Raw genomic sequence first — 18,206 nt, 5'->3', positions numbered from 1 at the left:
GGGTGGTGGACATGTGGTGTTAAACTGTGATTAGTGGGCGGCTGACTGACCAACAAGTGCTATGTTTTTTATTTATTTTTTATTTCTGATATATTTGGTCTTTTTGTTCCATTTATGCACATTCTTTGACCTCTACTTTTGCTTTAAGTTATTAATAATTGACTTAGACTCAGAGCCTTTAGATTTAGATTTTTATTGTATTTTTTTGTTGATTTTTGTCATGATGCAATCCATTTTTATTTTTTTTTGTCTTTTTTTTTTATCCTGTCGGACCCAAATCACATTGTTGTCATCCTAATTTGTTTGCCAACTGCTATTGTGCTGTCTGTCTGGCTGTTTGTTTATAAAAAACGTTTAAAAAAAAGTTAAAAAAAATAAAAAATGACCTGCACACAAACAGAACAACCTAAATTAGGATATTAACACAGTACAATTCAGAAGAAAAGAGGTGGTTCTATGCCTTAAATGTCACTGTTCATTTGCGCCTTGTTAGCCCTGGAAGCTTCACACACTGCTCACTAAGAAAACACATGCAAATAAACACAACACAAGCCAATTTGACAACAATTGCACAGCATTTAAAAAAAAAACGTAAAAAGAAAACATAACAAACTACACAGTTGGCCAGCAATGTGCCATACCCGGGACAACGGGAGCTGTCCCTGAGGGAAAAAGCATGTATTTTTTCAGATAATTAGCAAAAGGCTAATGCTAGGTCAAACAAAAGGACCATAATTCCAAAAAAGGGGGGGCGAAAAGTTAGAAAGAACTGTAAAATAAGTCACCATACGTTATATATTGAACCACGTCGCTCTCTGGTGGCAGCATTCGTCCCTTACAATTGCAATCTGTAGCGACACTCTTTTAGTTTCCCCTTGTGAGCTCGATGAGCTCTGGGATAGACTCTGCAGGACTTTCTGTTGACAGTTCACAACAATGGCAGAAATCGAAGCAGCACAACCGGCTCAGGTTGATGTTTCCAAAAGTAGCAACGGCCCAGCTGAAGGATATGAGAAGAAATGTATTTTCTGCAAGATTGTAAACAAAGAAATGGGAACGGAGCTTCTTCACTGTGTGAGAATATGGCAATCATTAAATAATGTTGAGTGTCAAGCTAGCTAGCTTTAGCCTGCTGCCTTTGCAAAACACTTGTGGTTAATAAGCAGTCCTGTGACAAATAGTGACTTTGTGAATATATAGCTAGAGTTGAAATGTGATTTTCTCTGAGACCATCTTAGTTTACTGAGCAATTATTTTATATTGTTAATGCTATTGATTATAGTTGTCTGCTTGTGTTTCCCCTAAGGTAATTGTTAACGTATACATTCATTGTGTCTACTCTCAGTGGAGCTTTCCATTTTAAAACCACAGCTGTAGGAGAGATAAAGCTTAAACGATGTTTACCCGGGTAACTGACATGTAGTCAAAAACTAAGGTTGGTTCTTCAGTAAACACTTTAGTTTCACCCTACTACGCTCCTTCTATTCCTGAAGCTGATCCATTCATCTGTATTTGATGACTTGATTATTTCTCTCTGCTGCAGGATGAGGAGATCTCATGTTTCAGAGACATCAAACCTGGAGCTCCTCACCATTATCTGATCGTACCAACCAAACATGTAGGAAACTGTAAATCACTCAGCAAAGAAAACGTGCCTTTGGGTAAGGTTTAGCTACACTACTACTGCTACTATTGCTTATGCCTGTGTAAGGGTTGCTCTTGGAACTATTTACAGACTGCTGCACTTTATAGCTAACTAATAATGTGAAGTGGAACTTTTAACTTGTGTTAACTATTTCCCACTAAATTAAATATGTTGCTGTGCTGTATTTTTAATGGGAAAGTGTATTATGCTCACAAGCTTTGGTTATCATACCCAGTGAAGCGCATGGTCGAGACAGGGAAGGAGATCCTCCAGAAAAACAACATAACAGACCTCAATGATGTCAGGTAAGCTCGACTCAGTGGTACTTAGTTGCTACAATGGGACTATGGGAAAACATTCCTTAAATGTCAGTGATGCAGCTTTTGTCACTTGATCAGCAGGTCATGGTCCAGGTCAGTATGTCTGTTTTCAAATAGTGTCGGACGCATTATTTAAGGTTTATTTTCCCTTTACAACCAACCACCACAATAATCATCACTGTGACTGTCAAATGAACAAGCAAACAATCAACAGTGATACAGCTCAAAGATAACAAACATTATACTATCAGTACACCCTAACAGTATCCCAATGGAAGTGGATAATCTTCTAAAATAAATAGATAACATATCTTAAAGGGGCACTTAAACTGTGTAAACTTTTAAAACTTATCATATATTAAGCTAGTGAGCATGTGTGCAATACAGCTCTTTCCTTTGTCTGCAGGTTTGGTTTCCACTGGCCCCCCTTCTGTTCTGTCACACACCTACACCTTCATGTCCTGGCACCTGCCAGTCAGATGGGCTTCATCTCCCGCCTCTTCTACAGACTCAACTCCTATTGGTTCATCACAGTAAGTTCCACCTTCAAAAACCTGAATCTGCAAATTTTGGAATCAGCAGTTCAGACTTTTATTAAATCAGACATTTTAATATTTTGCAGGCGGACCAGCTGATTGAGCTTCTCAACTCTAAAGGAGACACAAACTGATCACACACCTTCAATACTTACAGTTCTTGACTTTGAACTTCTGCCTTCTTGAAGATGCCATGTTTGATGATACACACTAACATTTATTAGCTGCTGGCTTGTAATGACAGTATTTTAAACTGGTGACATATTAGTAATGGAAGCCAAATCCTGTTTCTTGCTACTTGAGATGTGTTAGATATGACACAAATTCTTTTTCCAATTTTTTTCCAGAAGAAGATCATTCAATCTTTCTTAATATTGGACGTAATAAAAATGCATTTATTGTATGGACCAAGGAGCAAACGGTGATATTCACCTATTTCAACTATTAACACCAAAGCAGGCATCTTTTTTTTTTTTTTTACTGAATGTGAATGTGTTTTGAGTACAAGAATATAAATCCCATATGAATAACAAGCTTTTTTGATACCTTGATATGCTTAATGATTTGGAAATCAGATTTGATGCATGTATAACTGATAAAAAGTATAAGTAAGGAAAATGATTTAGTGTTATTCATATATTGATACAACATTTTGGACAGCTGTAAGTTCCTCAGCTATGTTAATGTATTTATTTAATGATATACAGAGTAACATCTTCATTAACTATGTACTGTAGGGCTCCTTTACAGCAGAAGCAGCTAAGTATTAATGAGCTTGACAAAAAAACGAGGCATTTGTTTAAAAATGACATTTGATTTCATGAAATTCTGAGGATTTTGGAAGTTAATGATTTGAACTAACTTGTTGCTGAATGAAGTGAATATGTATGCTATGACGAAACTGCTGTATACTAGGGAATGTAAAGAATAAACATCATACTGTATACTGTATGATGTTGTATGCACTTTAAGAATTAATTTAACTAAGAATAAATAATAAATTGCCAGCTCTCAGTGTGTTCCTAATGCAGTGAGTCCGAGGTATCCGTTTACTCCTCTCTTCAGTCATTAGGTTAACTACAGCAGCCAGTGCTTACAGTTCACAAAGCACCCACAGTAACAGCATAACAGACAGGGCGCTACTCAGTTTATTTCTTTATTATAATACCGAAAGCAGTTATTGCACATTTAACAATCTACTACTGCCTTATCCTAAGAAATAACTTTTACAAGCAACATTTAATATGGCATTTATCAGTCAGTGCATAGCTTATAGTGTATTTCATTTGAGCAGCATTTGTAGTTTATTGTACATCTATCTCAGTGTGGTGCAGGTGTACGAAATTTCAAACCGTAAAGGGTTAAATTACAAAGCACACTTGTAATAAATTCATGCTCTCAAGCACGCTGGGATCAAGTTCATCCTATAGCACCATATTGTCTGTCACAGGCAGCCTCATGTTCTCTTTGGCTTTAGTTCAGGCTCATCAACCACGTTAGAAACCTAGCAAAGGGAACATAGTGAAAGGTATTTGTTTGGCAAAGATTTGATAAAGCAACACAGAGAAATGTAGTCAGTGAAATAGTGTAAACATGAAAATTGTAAACATTTTGAAGCCACTTAGAATACATATTAGGTTGATTTGGTAACAATATCTTAGCTGTGTCATCGTCAATCTGTTTCTCTTTATTTGTGTTTTTTATATTTGTATTTTATCATTTTGAATAAATCTTGTTCCAGAGTTTTCTTTTTCTGCACTTTTTACATTTTTAGAAGATTGTTTGTAGCATGAGGAGAAAATATGTCTCATACACTAATGTAGGTGTTTTCCTTGTGTGAGCAACTCAAATCAAACATTTCTGTCTTAATAGGAGCATCATTACATAACTTAAATACAAATATTGCAATCTTTCTGATATCTGAATACCACAGTGAGTGCTGCCATGAAGTAGCTCTATACTTGCCACTCAATATACTGCATGAAAGTTGAATGAAGGCATAAATGTTCTGATCACGGCAACAGAGTGATTACTGCATGGTCATCCTTCCCTTGCCAAAGCATCTCCCCCTCAAAGTCAACCAGCCTCTGCTTCCTCGCTCGTAGAAGAACACCCACCAGTTTATTAGAGATGGTCACATAATGCTCGAACAGTTTCCTAAATTCTACGGTCACCACCTTTCCATCACCTCCTCCATCCCCATCTTTGTCTCCTGGCTCCCCAATGTTCCTGATCACCTCACACAGCTCCTCAACTTCTCTGCTTATATTTGTGTGAGCATCCTTCCCCCTCTGCTCTGTCATGGAGCCCTGCAGGGGTTTCCCGTAGTCGTCCTGGCCTCTCTGAGGGGCCACCACACTGGGCCTGGTGCCGTGACTGAAGGGGTTGAGCTTCTGATACTCCCGGTGCTCATCGGACCACTTCTGCCAGTTCTCTTTCAAGCCTTTCACAGATAAAATGCACATTGCAGCTTCATCGCAAAACTGATTGGAATTGGGGACGTCATCTTCAGTTTCTATGATGGTGGTGCTCTGGCTGCTCGTCCCCATCACTGTCTCTAATTAAGAGAATATTCCAAAGCTTTAACTGGTATGGTATACAAACATTAATGCAATGTTATCACTCAATGAATATTAGCCAATTGCTGTTTTCATTCAATTGTTATTTAAAAGCCAACTTCCTTAAATAATCTACAAAAAGTATGAATTTAAAGCTTTACATTATTTATTTATTTATAATTATTGACGTTGTCGTGTTTGCTGGGTTTCTCTGATTTAGCTGTAGATATCTGCATATCAAGTTATGGTAAGTATTGACAGATGTAACCCACAACAACAACAACAACAACAACAACAACAACGATACAATTCATTTAAACTAAAGAAAATTAAAATCAAGAATTATTCAACCTGCTTTATAACATAACCTATGTCTTCACAACCTATCAGAGATTTGGAGTAAACAATTATAAAACATAATTCAACTCAAATGTCACTCACTGCCTCGATCCTCACTTCATCTGCAATGAGTTGTATTTTATCCAAAGTGCAAACAACACACGTGTATTAATACTGCAGTACTCACCGCTGACAGAAGCAAGAGTGCCGATACTTTTCTCTCCTGAGGCAAAAACCGCTCTGATGAACATCTGTCTCAACCAATGGCGTGTTTGAGAAGCTCCGAACAGCCAATCACTGGCCAGATAGGGCGGCAACAACAAGGTGTCAAGTAAAGCAGATTACATCGTGAGGGGAGTTTATCCTAGGAAGGAATAGATGATAAAGCATAGATATATGTGTTTATATATATATATGTGATACAGTGAATACGACTGAGTGAATGTTGACAAACAAATGATTATAGGCACGACGGTTACTCTTTTGGTAAATCACGCGAACCAACCAACTTTTTTACAGTAATATTTTCGACCAGTCTACCAATTTCATTAAACAGCTCAAATGTACTGCAGCAATAGTAAAGATATTGGTTTAACTGCCTTTAGACAGTATACTATACGCACATAAAACATACACATTCCACAATATAATGTCAAACAACGTAGTTACACTGAAAGAAAATAGCATGCCTTTCCATTTATGGTAATTTGGTCCCCAATCGGTACTATTCTTTAGCAGCCCTGGTTTCAAGCCGGACGTATTTTGAATCCGCAACAAACATGGCGACCTCCGCCCGTCAATCATGCCTCAAGTATTTGTTACATCTTGCCCAAGATAATATGGACTTCAGGTTGCCGGTAATTTATATAATTATTCTCAGTTTCTGTCTGACTATTACGAATGTTTATAGTTCTTTGTTTGTAAAATCTGTCAGAGAAGAGTCCCTCCTCACGTGGTTTGCTGCGTTAGCTACATGCTAATCATATATCACTGTATATAGATGCTAACTGTCAAATCAGTGTGATAACGTTTAAGATTTGATGTCACGCAAGAATAACACACTTACACTCTGTTTTTCCAGCTGGAACTATATATGTGCGCCTGTGTTATTTGGTTAATTCTACAGGAATCCCCACTGATATTACTCATGAAGTAATATAATTACTCATGAAGATTATATTGAATTGATTATGATTTGTGATCTTGCAGGAGATTAAGTCCTTGCTGGCTCTCAGGGGAAAGCCGTTCCATTCTAGTGGACACTTCCAAGAAAAGGTTTGCAGATCAAAAGCACCTATTACAAATCTTTATTTTCCAAAATCTAACTGATACATTTATTGACTTTGATGGTTTATGATGAAGGTTTCTTCTTGTCTCTTCTCTCAAGACTCCTTTCTGGTGTCTGGATGGGTTGTCCGAGGAGGATGTCCGCGGTGTAATGGCCAGATCTGTTTGTGCAAAGTACGTTTTAGTTGTTAAGTTAGTTTATTTTTGCTTTATGGTCTTGCACCCGTAGTAATGCAACAGCCTAAACATGCAGCATATAATGGCATCCATCTGAACATGTGTCACAGTAGTCAAGATTTAGCTGTAATCTGTGCATTATCCTTGCTTTCAGGTCTGCCTTTGAACTTTGGGGCCACGGAAAAACGCACAGTGAGCTCAAAACATCCCTCTTGAAGTACCCAACAGAGAACATGGTTTGTGATGCTATGGTGTTGGACAGACCCTGTTGTTGATATAAAAACAAACATGTTGTAAACTAATATGTTTATTTTCTATCTGTGCTCTTCTCCTTATAGTCACCATTCATGCGCAAAGACTCAACTTACAGAATCAATGTGTACACTTTCAACAAGACTCTGGAGTTTGAGGACAGAATCAAAAGGATTGATGTGAGTATTTAGATGTCCTAGTATCTTTGATTGCCTTCATGTATTTATATGTGTGTGCAGGATGTCATGTTTTGTATTTTTCCGCCAGTCCATGGACTATCTTCCGTTTGAAGGGACAGTGAACCTGAAGAGCCCTCAGCACATCTTCTGTTTGTTGGAAGATTACGGCACAGACCCCAACGACATCCCCGAGCATCCTAACTACATCTATTTCGGTCGATGGGTGAGATACTTTTGACATTTGTTTGCATTCAACTGATAAGAGGTGATCTGCAACTAACCACTGTTCATCTTTACACGCTGCTGCAACAGATAGCAGATGGACAGCGGGAATTGATTCGCTCCCACAGCGTGAAGAACAGACACTTCATAGGAAACACCAGTATGGATGCTGGACTATCATTCATCATGGCCAACCACGCCAAGGTCAATAAGAATGACCTTGTCTTTGACCCCTTTGTTGGCACAGGTGAGATGATCCTGTCAATGACTCTCACTCAAATAAATAGATATATAAATAATCACTTAAGAGAAATCTTTGCAAATTAATATTTCTTTTGTCTTTTGATCTGTTTCAGGCAGCCTGTTGGTAGCATGTTCTCATTTTAGAGCCTACGTCTGTGGAACGGATATAGATTACAACACTATTCATGGTAGAGGTAAATCTACTCGGAGCTTATTTTCTTTTCTTTTCATCTTAGGGTATGTTTTAATTCAAGCTTGCAGGTAAAACCTGTGCAATTATTCACGCAATAGTTGGGTTTCATCATTCATATCTTTATAACACTAATATACCACTGTATCTATTGTTATACACATGTTTACATTTGTATTGTTGTAGTACAATGTGCACCATTTTACTTAGCTTCCTTTACCTTCTTTTTGCACATTTAAATTTAACTTGTTATGTTTGTATAAAATACAAATATTATTATTCTGTTTTATTTATAGATTACATATTTAAATAAAGTGTTCTGATTCTGAGATATTGTATCAGGTCATTTATCCGTTCACAACCAACAGTGGCCGGAACCTGCTCTGAATTTCTGATGCTTTCCAACATTTCTCAAAGTGCCTTCCTCTTTCAGGTCGGTCAAGCCGTAAAAACAAGACGTGGCGAGGACCTGACGAGAACATCAGAGCCAACCTGCGGCAGTATGGAACAGAGGACATGTATATAGACGTCATGGTGTCTGATGCGTCCAAGCATGTGTGGAGGGAGGCGGCTCTGTTTGATGCCATCATCACTGATCGTAGGTCTTTAGTATTAAAAACTTGTGATAAATCAATAGCTTTTTTTTCACTGAAGCAGAGTTGCAGCAAGCATGTACTCTAGCTACAAAAGTGCAAAATATTAAATTGGGTATCATAATGGGATAAACTATTTTTTTCTGACCTCAGCTCCGTATGGTATCCGTGAGTCCACAAGGAGAACGGGCTCTCACAAAGACGTGACCAAACCCCAAGATGCCATGTAAGTTCACTTGATGCTCAAAACATACCAACATTTGTTCCGTTGCATTAAGTATCACTTATTTAGTCTAGTTAGACTTTATTGTAATCTAGTAAGTAAAATTGCCTAATTACGTGGACTTAAAAATAGGAAACACTTTGAAATGTTTTGTATCTTTTGTTAATGTTGTGGGTTTTTTGCCCTGGTCCAAACTTGTTTGTGTTTCTTTGATTCTTCTGCCCAGCTATGAAGAGTCTCACGTCCCTGTTACTCAGGCGTACCACCTGAGTGACATCTTCACAGATCTGTTGAACTTCTCCGCCCACCACCTGGTTTTGGGCGGGAGGCTGGTCTATTGGCTGCCTGTCTACAGACCAGAGTGAGTATGGAGACTTAAAATACCTTATTTAGCTTTATTGGGTTTCCCTTTTCTGTAGTGTGTTGTAGGTTTTTCTGCATGTAAATGGTCTGCAAAGGCTAAAATCCCAAAGTGCACGCCAGAGGATGTCTCTCTCTCACACACCCCATCCCTCCCGCCTGAAACGCCTTGATTGAACTCCTTTGATTTCGGCGACATAGTGGCTGCATCTCACTTCTCTTAACTTCAATCCTTGCGTCCCTCACTTGCGTCTTTTCCTTGGGAAAACCACGAAAAGGGAGAAGAAGCAGGGAAATTAGTTTTAAGAGCAATGGGACGTCCTTTCCTCGGAGCGTCACGTGAAGCGACGTCCGTTTGTGATGAGGCCGCACAGCTGATCGTCTGACAGCAGCCATCTCTGTCCCCGTTTTTTTCAAACACCCCCGCCTCTGTTAGTACACATTTACATTACATTACATTGCATTTAGCTGATGCTTTTATCCAAAGCGACTTACAATAAGTGCGTTCGACCAACAAAGTACAAACTTGAAGAAAACAGAATCATATAAGTACATCAGGTTTCATAGAGCTCAAACATTTCAAGTGCTACTCAACTGGCTTTAGATAAGCCAGCCCTTTATTAGTATATAAGTGCTTTGTTAGTAATTCTATCGCTCGAAGTGGAGTCTAAAGAGATGAGTTTTCAGTCTGCGCCGGAAGATGTGCAAGCTATCTGCTGTCCTGATTTCAATGGGGAGCTCATTCCACCATTTTGGAGCCAGGATAGCAAACCCACGTTTTTTCTGATGGGAACTTGGGTCCCCCTCGCAGTGCGGGTGCAGCAAGCTGTTTGGCTGATGCAGAGCGGAGTGCATGTGCTGGGGTGTACGGTTTAACCATGTCCTGGATGTAGGAAGGGCCAGATCCATTCGTAGCATGGTACGCATGTACCATTGTCTTGAAGTGGATTCTAGCAGTTACTGGAAGCCAGTGAAGGGAGCGGAGGAGCAGCATGGTTTGGGAACATTTAGGAAGGTTGAAGACCAGACGAGCCGCTGCATTCTGGATGAGCTGCAGAGGTCGGATGGCACATGCAGGTAGACCAGCCAGGAGGGAGTTGCAGTAGTCTAGGCGTGAGATGACGAGAGCCTGGACCAGAACCTGCGCTGATTTCTGGGTCAGCTGGGGACGTATCCTCCTGATGTTGTAAAGAGTGTATCTGCAGCAGCGGGTTGTAGCAGCAATGTTTGCAGTGAAGGACAGTTTGTTATCTAGGGTCACACCCAGATTCCTTGCAGTCTGAGTCGGGGAAACAACAGAGGTGCCGATGTTGATTGTTAGGTCAAGAGTGGGACAATCTTTTCCCGGAAGGAAAAGCAGTTCAGTCTTGTCAAGGTTGACATAAACATTTGTATCATCTGTTGTAGACCCAAATAAATAAAATAAAATAAGAACTCATTCTCAAAAAAGATAAACGCCATTCTTAAAATGTATAAACGAACAATAGTTTGATTAATATTGATTAGAGTGCACAATATAAATACAATTATTGAGAGAAGAAAAAGAGATATGTTATTTATCAAAACCAGTTGGATTAACATTCATTGGATTGTCCACTTTGTAGTTCAGATATATCACATATTTCTAACTAAATGATACATTAATTGAAACAAAAGACGGTATAAACTGAGGAGTGACTCCCGTGAGTTTCATGTCTTTTCTTCACTCCGCTGGTAAACTGCTTTCATGTCAAGAAGCAACAGATCAGTGCATGTGCTGCATCGTCCAATCAGTGAGCGATACACAGTAAGCGGTCGGGGCGAGTGGCTGAGGATTTCACCGGAGGATGGTCTGGTGGTTCCTCGATTATTGCTCCTCGATCCTCCGGCACAAACAAGGGCAATAGGACGCCACTCAAGATGGAGCAGAAAAATCAACTTCCGATGGGACAGAGGAGCGAGGAAATGAAAAATAAGAGAAGTGAGATGCAGCCAGTGACATCACTAAGTAGCACTTGCACTTCTATTGGCTAGCTCTCCAACACATCATATGTTATAGAGTAAGGGGCGGGACATCTCTAAGTGGTTGATAAATCACAACAGAGCCGGCCAGCTAACCAATCAGAGCAGACTGGGCTCTGATTTCAGTAAGAGGTTGAAACGAGGTGCTGCAGTACAGGCAGTATGAGAAAAATAAAGACCTTTTGAACATTAAAGCATGTAGAGGCACAAAACACAAATTTATGATCCTGAAAATACGCATAATAAGGCCCTTTTTATTGTTTGCTGTCATTGGCTATCACAGTGCCATCCAGCACTTTAAAGCTTATTGATTTCTGTTATAAGTAAAGTCAAACTGGGTCTTTGACGAATGTATTGTTGATTGTTCAAACCAATGCTTTAGTGCATGTAGCTGTATATTTCATTACTAAATTGGACGTTTATTCTGTCCTTATTGGTTTATATTGAGAACTCCTCCTGCTGTTGCCTCTCTCAAAATATTAATTTGCATCAATAGGGGGCAGACATAAACCAGAACTGCACAAAACAGGCTTCTAGAAAGGGCAACATACAACATTGAAAATCTTTTTTTTGGCCGGATTAATTCCCACAATTTTGAACAAAGACTTATTATAATGTAAACATGGTTAGTTGAAAGACGATTAATTTAGAGTAGTGTAAACTAAACACATACAGTAACGGGTGTCTATGTATGAATTAGTTGAATAATGAGAAACTACTTAATGAGCTGCTTAGTGCTTTTAAAGACCTGGTGCTGTGTAGATGTTTCAGTCCAGCAGACTGGCACACAAGGACTTTTGCACCCTACCTTTCCACTTTCTACCCTCCAGCATTTCCCCTCCAGCTGTAGAAATATTCCATTCCCGCTCCTATAAAACCTTGTCCACCTGTGTGAATTACGGTGTTTATACAGAGAAGTATACAGGTGTGTTGAGGTTTCCCCGCTCGTACAGCTGCTTCCCAGTAAACCACAACTGTCGGCTCCTTTGTATGTGGGCTCCACGAGACGGCTCTTCTGAAACAAAGTTGTGCATTGTTAAATGTTCTGCGCACTATAGCACAAAGTGAAGTGCTGACTCGGAGTACAGGTGTTTGACAGTAAAGGTATAAACCACAACACACAGCGGATGTTTGGGGAAGGAACAAAAATCCCTGCTGGGCTTGATTTACTTCTGGTTGCTGATTAGAAGACCAGGAGGAGATGAGATAACCATTCATACTAGTTTTATAGTATGTGAGAGGAAAAGCAAGCAGACTGTATCTACTCACACCTTGCAGATATTTTTCCCTTTGTCTCTGTATGTAAGCATCGGAACACATGTGTGTGTGTGGTCTTGCGTATGGGCCCATGCATACATTTGTGTCATCATGTTCACACATTTGTCTTTGCTACTCATCTACCAGTGCCTGTCAGAGCGCTGTGCCAAAATAAACGTCTGAGGTCAGGCAAGTCAGATATGTGAACTATCTGTCTCTGGTGTGTGTGTGTGTGTGTGTGTGTGTGTGTGTGTGTGTGTGTGTGTGTGTGTGTGTGTGTGTGTGTGTGTGTGTGTGTGTGTGTGTGTGTGTGTGTGTGTGCATGCAATCACATGTGTATGTTCTCGTATAGTTGTGTGTGAGTGAGTGTGTAAGCCCAGACGTAGCCTGTCTCCTGGGTCTAATCTGGGGCTCTACGGGGGAGATATCGTGTTTCTGTCACCCCCACATTTGTGTGTATCTGCGTCCATCGCTATGGTAGAAACAGTGGGGATTGTGTGTGTCTGTCTGATTCAAGAGAATGGGGAGGTTTGTGTGTGTGTGCGCGATGACAGGTGACACAAAGTCCTGTCAGCAAACGACGTCGTCTAGACCAGGCCAGGCCCCTTAAACTCTCTTCCCTTTCTCCCTTTTTTAAAAAATAAATGAAAGAGGAAAAAGTATCAAGACAGATGATGTTAAATCAGTCATCGCAGCCATAAAATTACCTAATTACAACATAAACAAGTGAAGAGAAGAAATGAAGCGCTTGTATTGTCAGGAGTAAGGGGATATGTGTGAATGAGTCTAAATGAGCCATGTTTTTTATTTTTAGGTCATCATTTTTCACCTTAGTATAAATGTCTGGACGTTTTTGAATTCATCTAATGATATTGGACATTGAAGCTGCATGCCACTGCTTTTTTTATCAGAATATGCATGTGTTAAAATTGAGAGCATAAATGTGCTTGATTTTGAAATACTATGGGACTAATGATATCAATTTAACATTAATTTGATCAATTGTAAACCTGTGTTGTGTAAATACAGTATACATCCTATAACTATTGAAATGTGTCCTGTGGGATAATAACCTCTAAATTATTGGACAAAGCAAAGGCAGTTGCAAGGCCAACAAGTTAAGTACGTTTTGATTAAGTGTGACGAATAAAGCTGTGAGCTGAGTTCTGGACAATAACGGTAATGCTGGAATTCACAGTAGTTGCGACCACAGATGTGCATGCATCTGCACCTTATCTTTTTTTCACTGTTCATGTTTACCAGTGGTGAACCGTGTCTATCACAACTGGACCTTCTAGAGTACCCTGGAACTGAGGGAAACTGAAAGAATACGCCCATTGGCTACAAATCAATATATGATTGGTTGATCAAACTGTCAATCAAAACGTAAAACGTTGGTTGAAGGACATTCTTCCCAGAGACCCAGAACAAGATCTGATTGGTTGCTTTTTTTTCTAACACAAAACCACTGAAATGCGTAGTGCATGGACCGAGGAAGACAAACAAATCAACGTATACACTGTTAATATAGCAGATCAATTATTACAGATCAACAACACAGATACGATTCTCATTTATTTACGTTTTATTTATATAATTAATTTGATGATTTATCTGAGTGTTCCATGGTATTCTCTGAATACCTTGAAGGCCCTGACGGTTCACCACTGTTGTTTACAGTCAGATTAGCAACTTGAATATCTAGAATGTAGAGGTTCAATAATTGATGTCTATGCCTGGATTATTTCACAAGTAGCCAGGTATCAAGCTAATGTTCAGCTTATAAGTAACAGAATTGGTACCTAGTGTGTTCTGCCTCTTTCGCTTACTGTTCAAGTCTGCTGAACTGATTGGTCAGTATTGTTCCGACAACAAACGAAAATAAAATTCCTACCATGCTAAATGTGAGCTTCCAAGTGTCCAACTGTGTCTGCAAAAAGGTGGGGAATATTTGGCGACCAACACGCAGCTCCAAAGGAAGATCTGAAGGTGAAAAACAACCTGGCCTCGGCTACATGTTAACACTAGCTCAACATGTCTGGCTCTTCACTAATGACTCCTGATTGACAGGAGAGAATTATCACCTTACTGCATTGCCGTTGGTCACCCTGGCGACCAAACATCCTGTCGCCGCAGAGGCCCACATGTGGCCATGGCAACAGGGCAGACAAACAGTGACTGGCAAATCTGGCCGTGAGGTGCTCTGCTGCTATTGTGATGGCGGCTAGGAGAAAGTGCTACTGACACAAATATGCAAACACATACATAATCCGCTGTTAATAGGCCCTAACCTGGCCTAGCTAGTGATGACTGAGCCAGCAGTCAACCTGTCAGCCCAGAGTCACTTTTTCCACCTTCATCTTCGCAATAAATTAGCTATTTGGTTGTTGGGAGAGAAACAGAATTAGACACGGAGGGAGAAAGGAGAGCCCTTGGAATGGGTGGCAAAGACAGTTGGCAAAGTTAGGTAGTAATTTTGACAGGATTAGTCTGTCTGTATCCAAGCAGCCTGTTTATGGCCTCCAGACAGAAAGGAAGCTCATTGTTTTCACATTAAACATTCCTCTCTTTTAGCTTTTAGGTGTTATTGAAATAGATTTTTTCTGATCCTTTGTTTTTGGACGCTTGTGTTTAACTGTGAGTGTGCATGTTGTCCCCTGTCCAGGTACTGTGTTGAGATGGTGCCTCTGAACCCATGTCTCCGGATCATCAGCAACTGCGAGCAGACGCTCTCCAGCCATACCTCACGCCGCCTGATCACCATGGAGAAGATCAAGAACCCTGAGGTGTGTACCTTTGCGTTTGAGGGGAAACAGTTGATCAATGAGTTGGCAACTATTTTGATAAAGTTATTACATTGCTTATTTTTTCAAGAAAAAACTGTGAAAGTTCCAGTTTCTCTTATACAGGCATTTGTTGCTTTTCTTTGTTTCGAAATAAACTGATTATCCTGCAACAAAGAAAAACAAGCACTTTCAAAAAGCTGGGACTGTTGTACAATATACAATTATTACTATGCTAACATATTGAGTCATAATAATTAATAGAAAAAATAACTGGTAATCATGAATAAATAATACAAAATTAAGGTCATCATACATTTCCAACCAAGTTTTCATGAATGCTAGAGTTTGACTTTGTTAGGTTAATTTACATACACTGTAACATATCTGTTTAATAACTCTAATATAATTCTTCCTAAAGGAATTGTCTTTTTTTTTGTCAGCACAGTGGCACAAAAGTAGCCTTTTTTTTAGTTACAGTAAAAAAAAAAAAGGCTCATGTAGAAAAAAAAAACATTTTGTGTTTTTCATTTGTATGTGTCTAAAGCTGTAAAATGGACTCGTATCTCATTTTAGTGGTACATCAAATTGGAAGCACAGCTTTTAAATGTACTATACTGTTATAAGTTGAGGTTCCCTAATATTGGAGATCTACAAAGTACCAGCCTGTGTGTTTGTTTGTGTGAGCATGAACAGATATGATTCAGTTTCTGTATAATGCTAGCATGTGAACCGGCCAGTTCATGCATTTTTTTTTTTCATGTGCACTTTATATAATTATTTGTATACGCAATCACGAAAGTATGTGTCATGTGCATGTATGCAGTATGCACATCTGTGTGTTTTTTATTATCTCGATGGAAGTGATGGTGTCTCTATGTCTCTATGTCTGGGGTAAATCCTCGCCATCTGGCTGTAATTGACTCATTTATTTTATACTGGAACCCTAAATGGTTTAATCACACATCGTATGGAAAACAATCCATCTTTGAATCTGACATCCATTCCACTTCAAAACCCCAAATTGCTCCCATAAAGGGCCCTGTATGACACGCACACACAAACACACAGCTGTTTGATCTTATCTGACTGCTGTCTCTCTCAGGTTGCACAGTTTTCCCTTTCAATCCGCATTCCGCACCTCTCCGCTCTCAATCACCAGGGTTCACAGCTTGGTGTTTGTGAACACCTAAATGTGTTTGAATGCCTACGATGAACGTGCATGTGTCCGCACTGTTTCTTGACTATAGCGCCTAATTGCTGTAAGACGTTTCCTGTTAAACTCCAGAAAAACATCTCAGAAACCTCACATTTCCTTATTTATAGAGTGTGACAAATGTGTTTGGTGGCCATACTCGTTTGCCCATTGTATACTAAATGTGTGTAATCCTACACCTGTATGGTTAATTGGTTATTCCGACTGTTAGCAGTTGTTTGTCCTTTTGTCCCTCTGTCCTTATTCATTTGGGGTTGCGTTGTCAGTTTCGTTACCCCGAGTTTTCCCGCAGAGTGGTCATGGAAATAGTTTCCAGGTTGCTTGGCAGCATCAGCAAGCAAAAGAGAGGTGTTGCTGACAAATTACAGGCCCAGCATCGGAGTCGTCACGTCCAACTCAACTCACCTCATTATTCCTCTTCCCAGCATCTCTCTTCCTCCCTTCATCCCTCCGCTGACCAGCGGCTACCTTACAGCCAAGACAAACTGTCTCTCTGAAGGGATTCATAACAGTTCATATACAGTACATGGTTCATATTCACCAGCAGTCTTGTTCCTATATACAAACAGTGGAAATGTATGGAAACCATGTGATGCCAATACTGAGCTCGTGTAAATTGCTTAATTAGCTGGAAAAGTTAAAATGTTTAACTTGACCCCTAAATAACCTTTGTAATAGTATAATGTAAATTATTTTGTCTCAGTACATGCTTCTTTTGGCGGGAAAAGCTATACTTTTTTTTTTAATAAAGTTTTTAACAACAAGCTGTCAATCTCAATAGCATATATATATTTTAGATGAGAATAAATACATGTATTCCACACTTAATATGATGTGTGAGAAGTTCTCTATGTTTCCTTTCTAATAACTAGGGCAGTTTGGTACAATAAACTGTATTTGTCTGTCTCTTTACAGGAACTTGACAGCCTGGCTTATCTAGCAGACCCACGCTTCAGCCCTTACCAGGGACACAACGCCTTCAGAGAGAAGTATTTTAGCGGAGTAAACAAGAGGTCTGGCAAGGAGGACAACAAAGCTGCTGTCAATGGAGAGTGAATGAAGCAATTTCCTCAACATGAAGTGTGAGTGTCTTTTTATAGATTAAGGAAAACAAGTCAACACCAGTGGACTCAAAGATGGGAACAAACTCCTCACTTATTTCTTATCATTTTTAAAAACCTTTTTCACGATTTTAATTATGGTAACGTTTTATGCCTGTACTTATTGCTTTGCAAATAAATTGTTAAAATACTAGTGTCATTTGACTGCCTTAATGCAGCCTTTGTTCATTTGTAAATAAGTACAATTCAATGGGGTACACGTTTATTATTATTACATGTTACTTGTTAGACGCTTTTATCCAAAGCGACTTACATACTCAATACCGTGGGCAATCCCCACAGGAGCAATTTGGGGTTAATTGTCTTGCCCAGGGACACAACGACATGCTGACTGCAGTGGGGTTTGAACCTGTGACCCCCTGATCTGAACACCAAGGCTCTATCCACTGCGCCACACGCCTTCCCATTTAAGGTTAAGAAGTAACCATAAAGTGTCTTTACGTTTCTAATATAAAGGTTAAACTACAAAAACAATGGATCCTAAACTTCCCATAATACAACTCAAGGTTGGCTATTATTACTCCCTCTGTGCCTGCAACACGTGGCTGACATAGGAGGTTTTCTCTGTCTGAGTCGTTCTCTCCATTTTTTTTATTATGGAAAGTTAAAGGGGACCTATCATGCAAAATGCACTTTTATACGTCTTTTATACATGAATATTTGTGTCAGGGAACTCACCAAGTGTCAGAAAACACAACCCTCTC

General features: G+C 39.5%; 3 protein-coding genes across 4 annotated transcripts; 2 read left to right on the top strand and 1 right to left on the bottom strand.

Moving 5' to 3' along the window:
* The first annotated feature begins 881 nt into the window (after window positions 1–881).
* Window positions 882–3,005, top strand: hint3 (histidine triad nucleotide binding protein 3). Its single transcript, XM_010765738.1, has 5 exons — window positions 882–1,074; window positions 1,544–1,661; window positions 1,881–1,950; window positions 2,372–2,498; window positions 2,588–3,005. The coding sequence occupies exons 1-5, from the start codon at window positions 937–939 to the stop codon at window positions 2,633–2,635; spliced, it is 501 nt and encodes a 166-aa protein (XP_010764040.1). The 5' UTR covers window positions 882–936; the 3' UTR covers window positions 2,636–3,005.
* A 114-nt stretch (window positions 3,006–3,119) lies between these two features.
* Window positions 3,120–5,748, bottom strand: LOC104949976 (actin-binding Rho-activating protein). 2 transcript variants are annotated; one of them, XM_010779972.1, is made up of 2 exons: window positions 5,586–5,748; window positions 3,120–5,058 (listed from the first exon to the last, which is right to left on the bottom strand). In XM_010779972.1, exons 1-2 carry the CDS (start codon window positions 5,647–5,649, stop codon window positions 4,514–4,516), a joined length of 609 nt encoding a protein of 202 aa, XP_010778274.1. In that variant the 5' UTR covers window positions 5,650–5,748; the 3' UTR covers window positions 3,120–4,513. The 2 variants fall into 2 exon arrangements, with proteins under 2 accessions (XP_010778274.1, XP_010785385.1); XM_010787083.1 differs by lacking the exon at window positions 5,586–5,748 and adding an exon at window positions 5,501–5,536.
* Window positions 5,749–6,146: 398 nt separating this feature from the next.
* On the top strand, window positions 6,147–17,635 carry trmt11 (tRNA methyltransferase 11 homolog). Its single transcript, XM_010769286.1, has 13 exons — window positions 6,147–6,255; window positions 6,608–6,673; window positions 6,786–6,859; window positions 7,017–7,098; window positions 7,201–7,293; window positions 7,382–7,516; window positions 7,606–7,762; window positions 7,872–7,952; window positions 8,382–8,546; window positions 8,695–8,767; window positions 8,991–9,125; window positions 15,048–15,168; window positions 17,297–17,635. Exons 1-13 carry the CDS (start codon window positions 6,178–6,180, stop codon window positions 17,435–17,437), a joined length of 1,401 nt encoding a protein of 466 aa, XP_010767588.1. The 5' UTR covers window positions 6,147–6,177; the 3' UTR covers window positions 17,438–17,635.
* The last annotated feature ends 571 nt before the right edge of the window (window positions 17,636–18,206 follow it).

The sequence above is a fragment of the Notothenia coriiceps genome, unplaced genomic scaffold (assembly GCF_000735185.1).
Source record: "Notothenia coriiceps isolate Sejong01 unplaced genomic scaffold, NC01 NC01_scaffold00000005, whole genome shotgun sequence".
Classification (NCBI taxonomy): domain Eukaryota; kingdom Metazoa; phylum Chordata; class Actinopteri; order Perciformes; family Nototheniidae; genus Notothenia; species Notothenia coriiceps.
The sequence above is the reverse complement of the archived record's forward strand: the minus strand, read 5'-3'. Positions and strand labels throughout refer to the sequence as shown.

Coding starts and splice junctions, on each gene's coding strand:
- LOC104949976 (XM_010779972.1), bottom strand. CDS start 5,649: ATGTTCATCAGAGCGGTTTTTGCCTCAGGAGAGAAAAGTATCGGCACT. Junction 5,059..5,585: donor CACTCTTGCTTCTGTCAGCG/GTGAGTACTGCA, acceptor TCTCTTAATTAG/AGACAGTGATGGGGACGAGC.
- trmt11 (XM_010769286.1), top strand. CDS start 6,178: ATGGCGACCTCCGCCCGTCAATCATGCCTCAAGTATTTGTTACATCTT. Junction 7,517..7,605: donor ACATCTATTTCGGTCGATGG/GTGAGATACTTT, acceptor CTGCTGCAACAG/ATAGCAGATGGACAGCGGGA. Junction 8,768..8,990: donor ACCAAACCCCAAGATGCCAT/GTAAGTTCACTT, acceptor TCTTCTGCCCAG/CTATGAAGAGTCTCACGTCC.
- hint3 (XM_010765738.1), top strand. CDS start 937: ATGGCAGAAATCGAAGCAGCACAACCGGCTCAGGTTGATGTTTCCAAA. Junction 1,662..1,880: donor CAAAGAAAACGTGCCTTTGG/GTAAGGTTTAGC, acceptor TATCATACCCAG/TGAAGCGCATGGTCGAGACA. Junction 1,951..2,371: donor ACAGACCTCAATGATGTCAG/GTAAGCTCGACT, acceptor CTTTGTCTGCAG/GTTTGGTTTCCACTGGCCCC.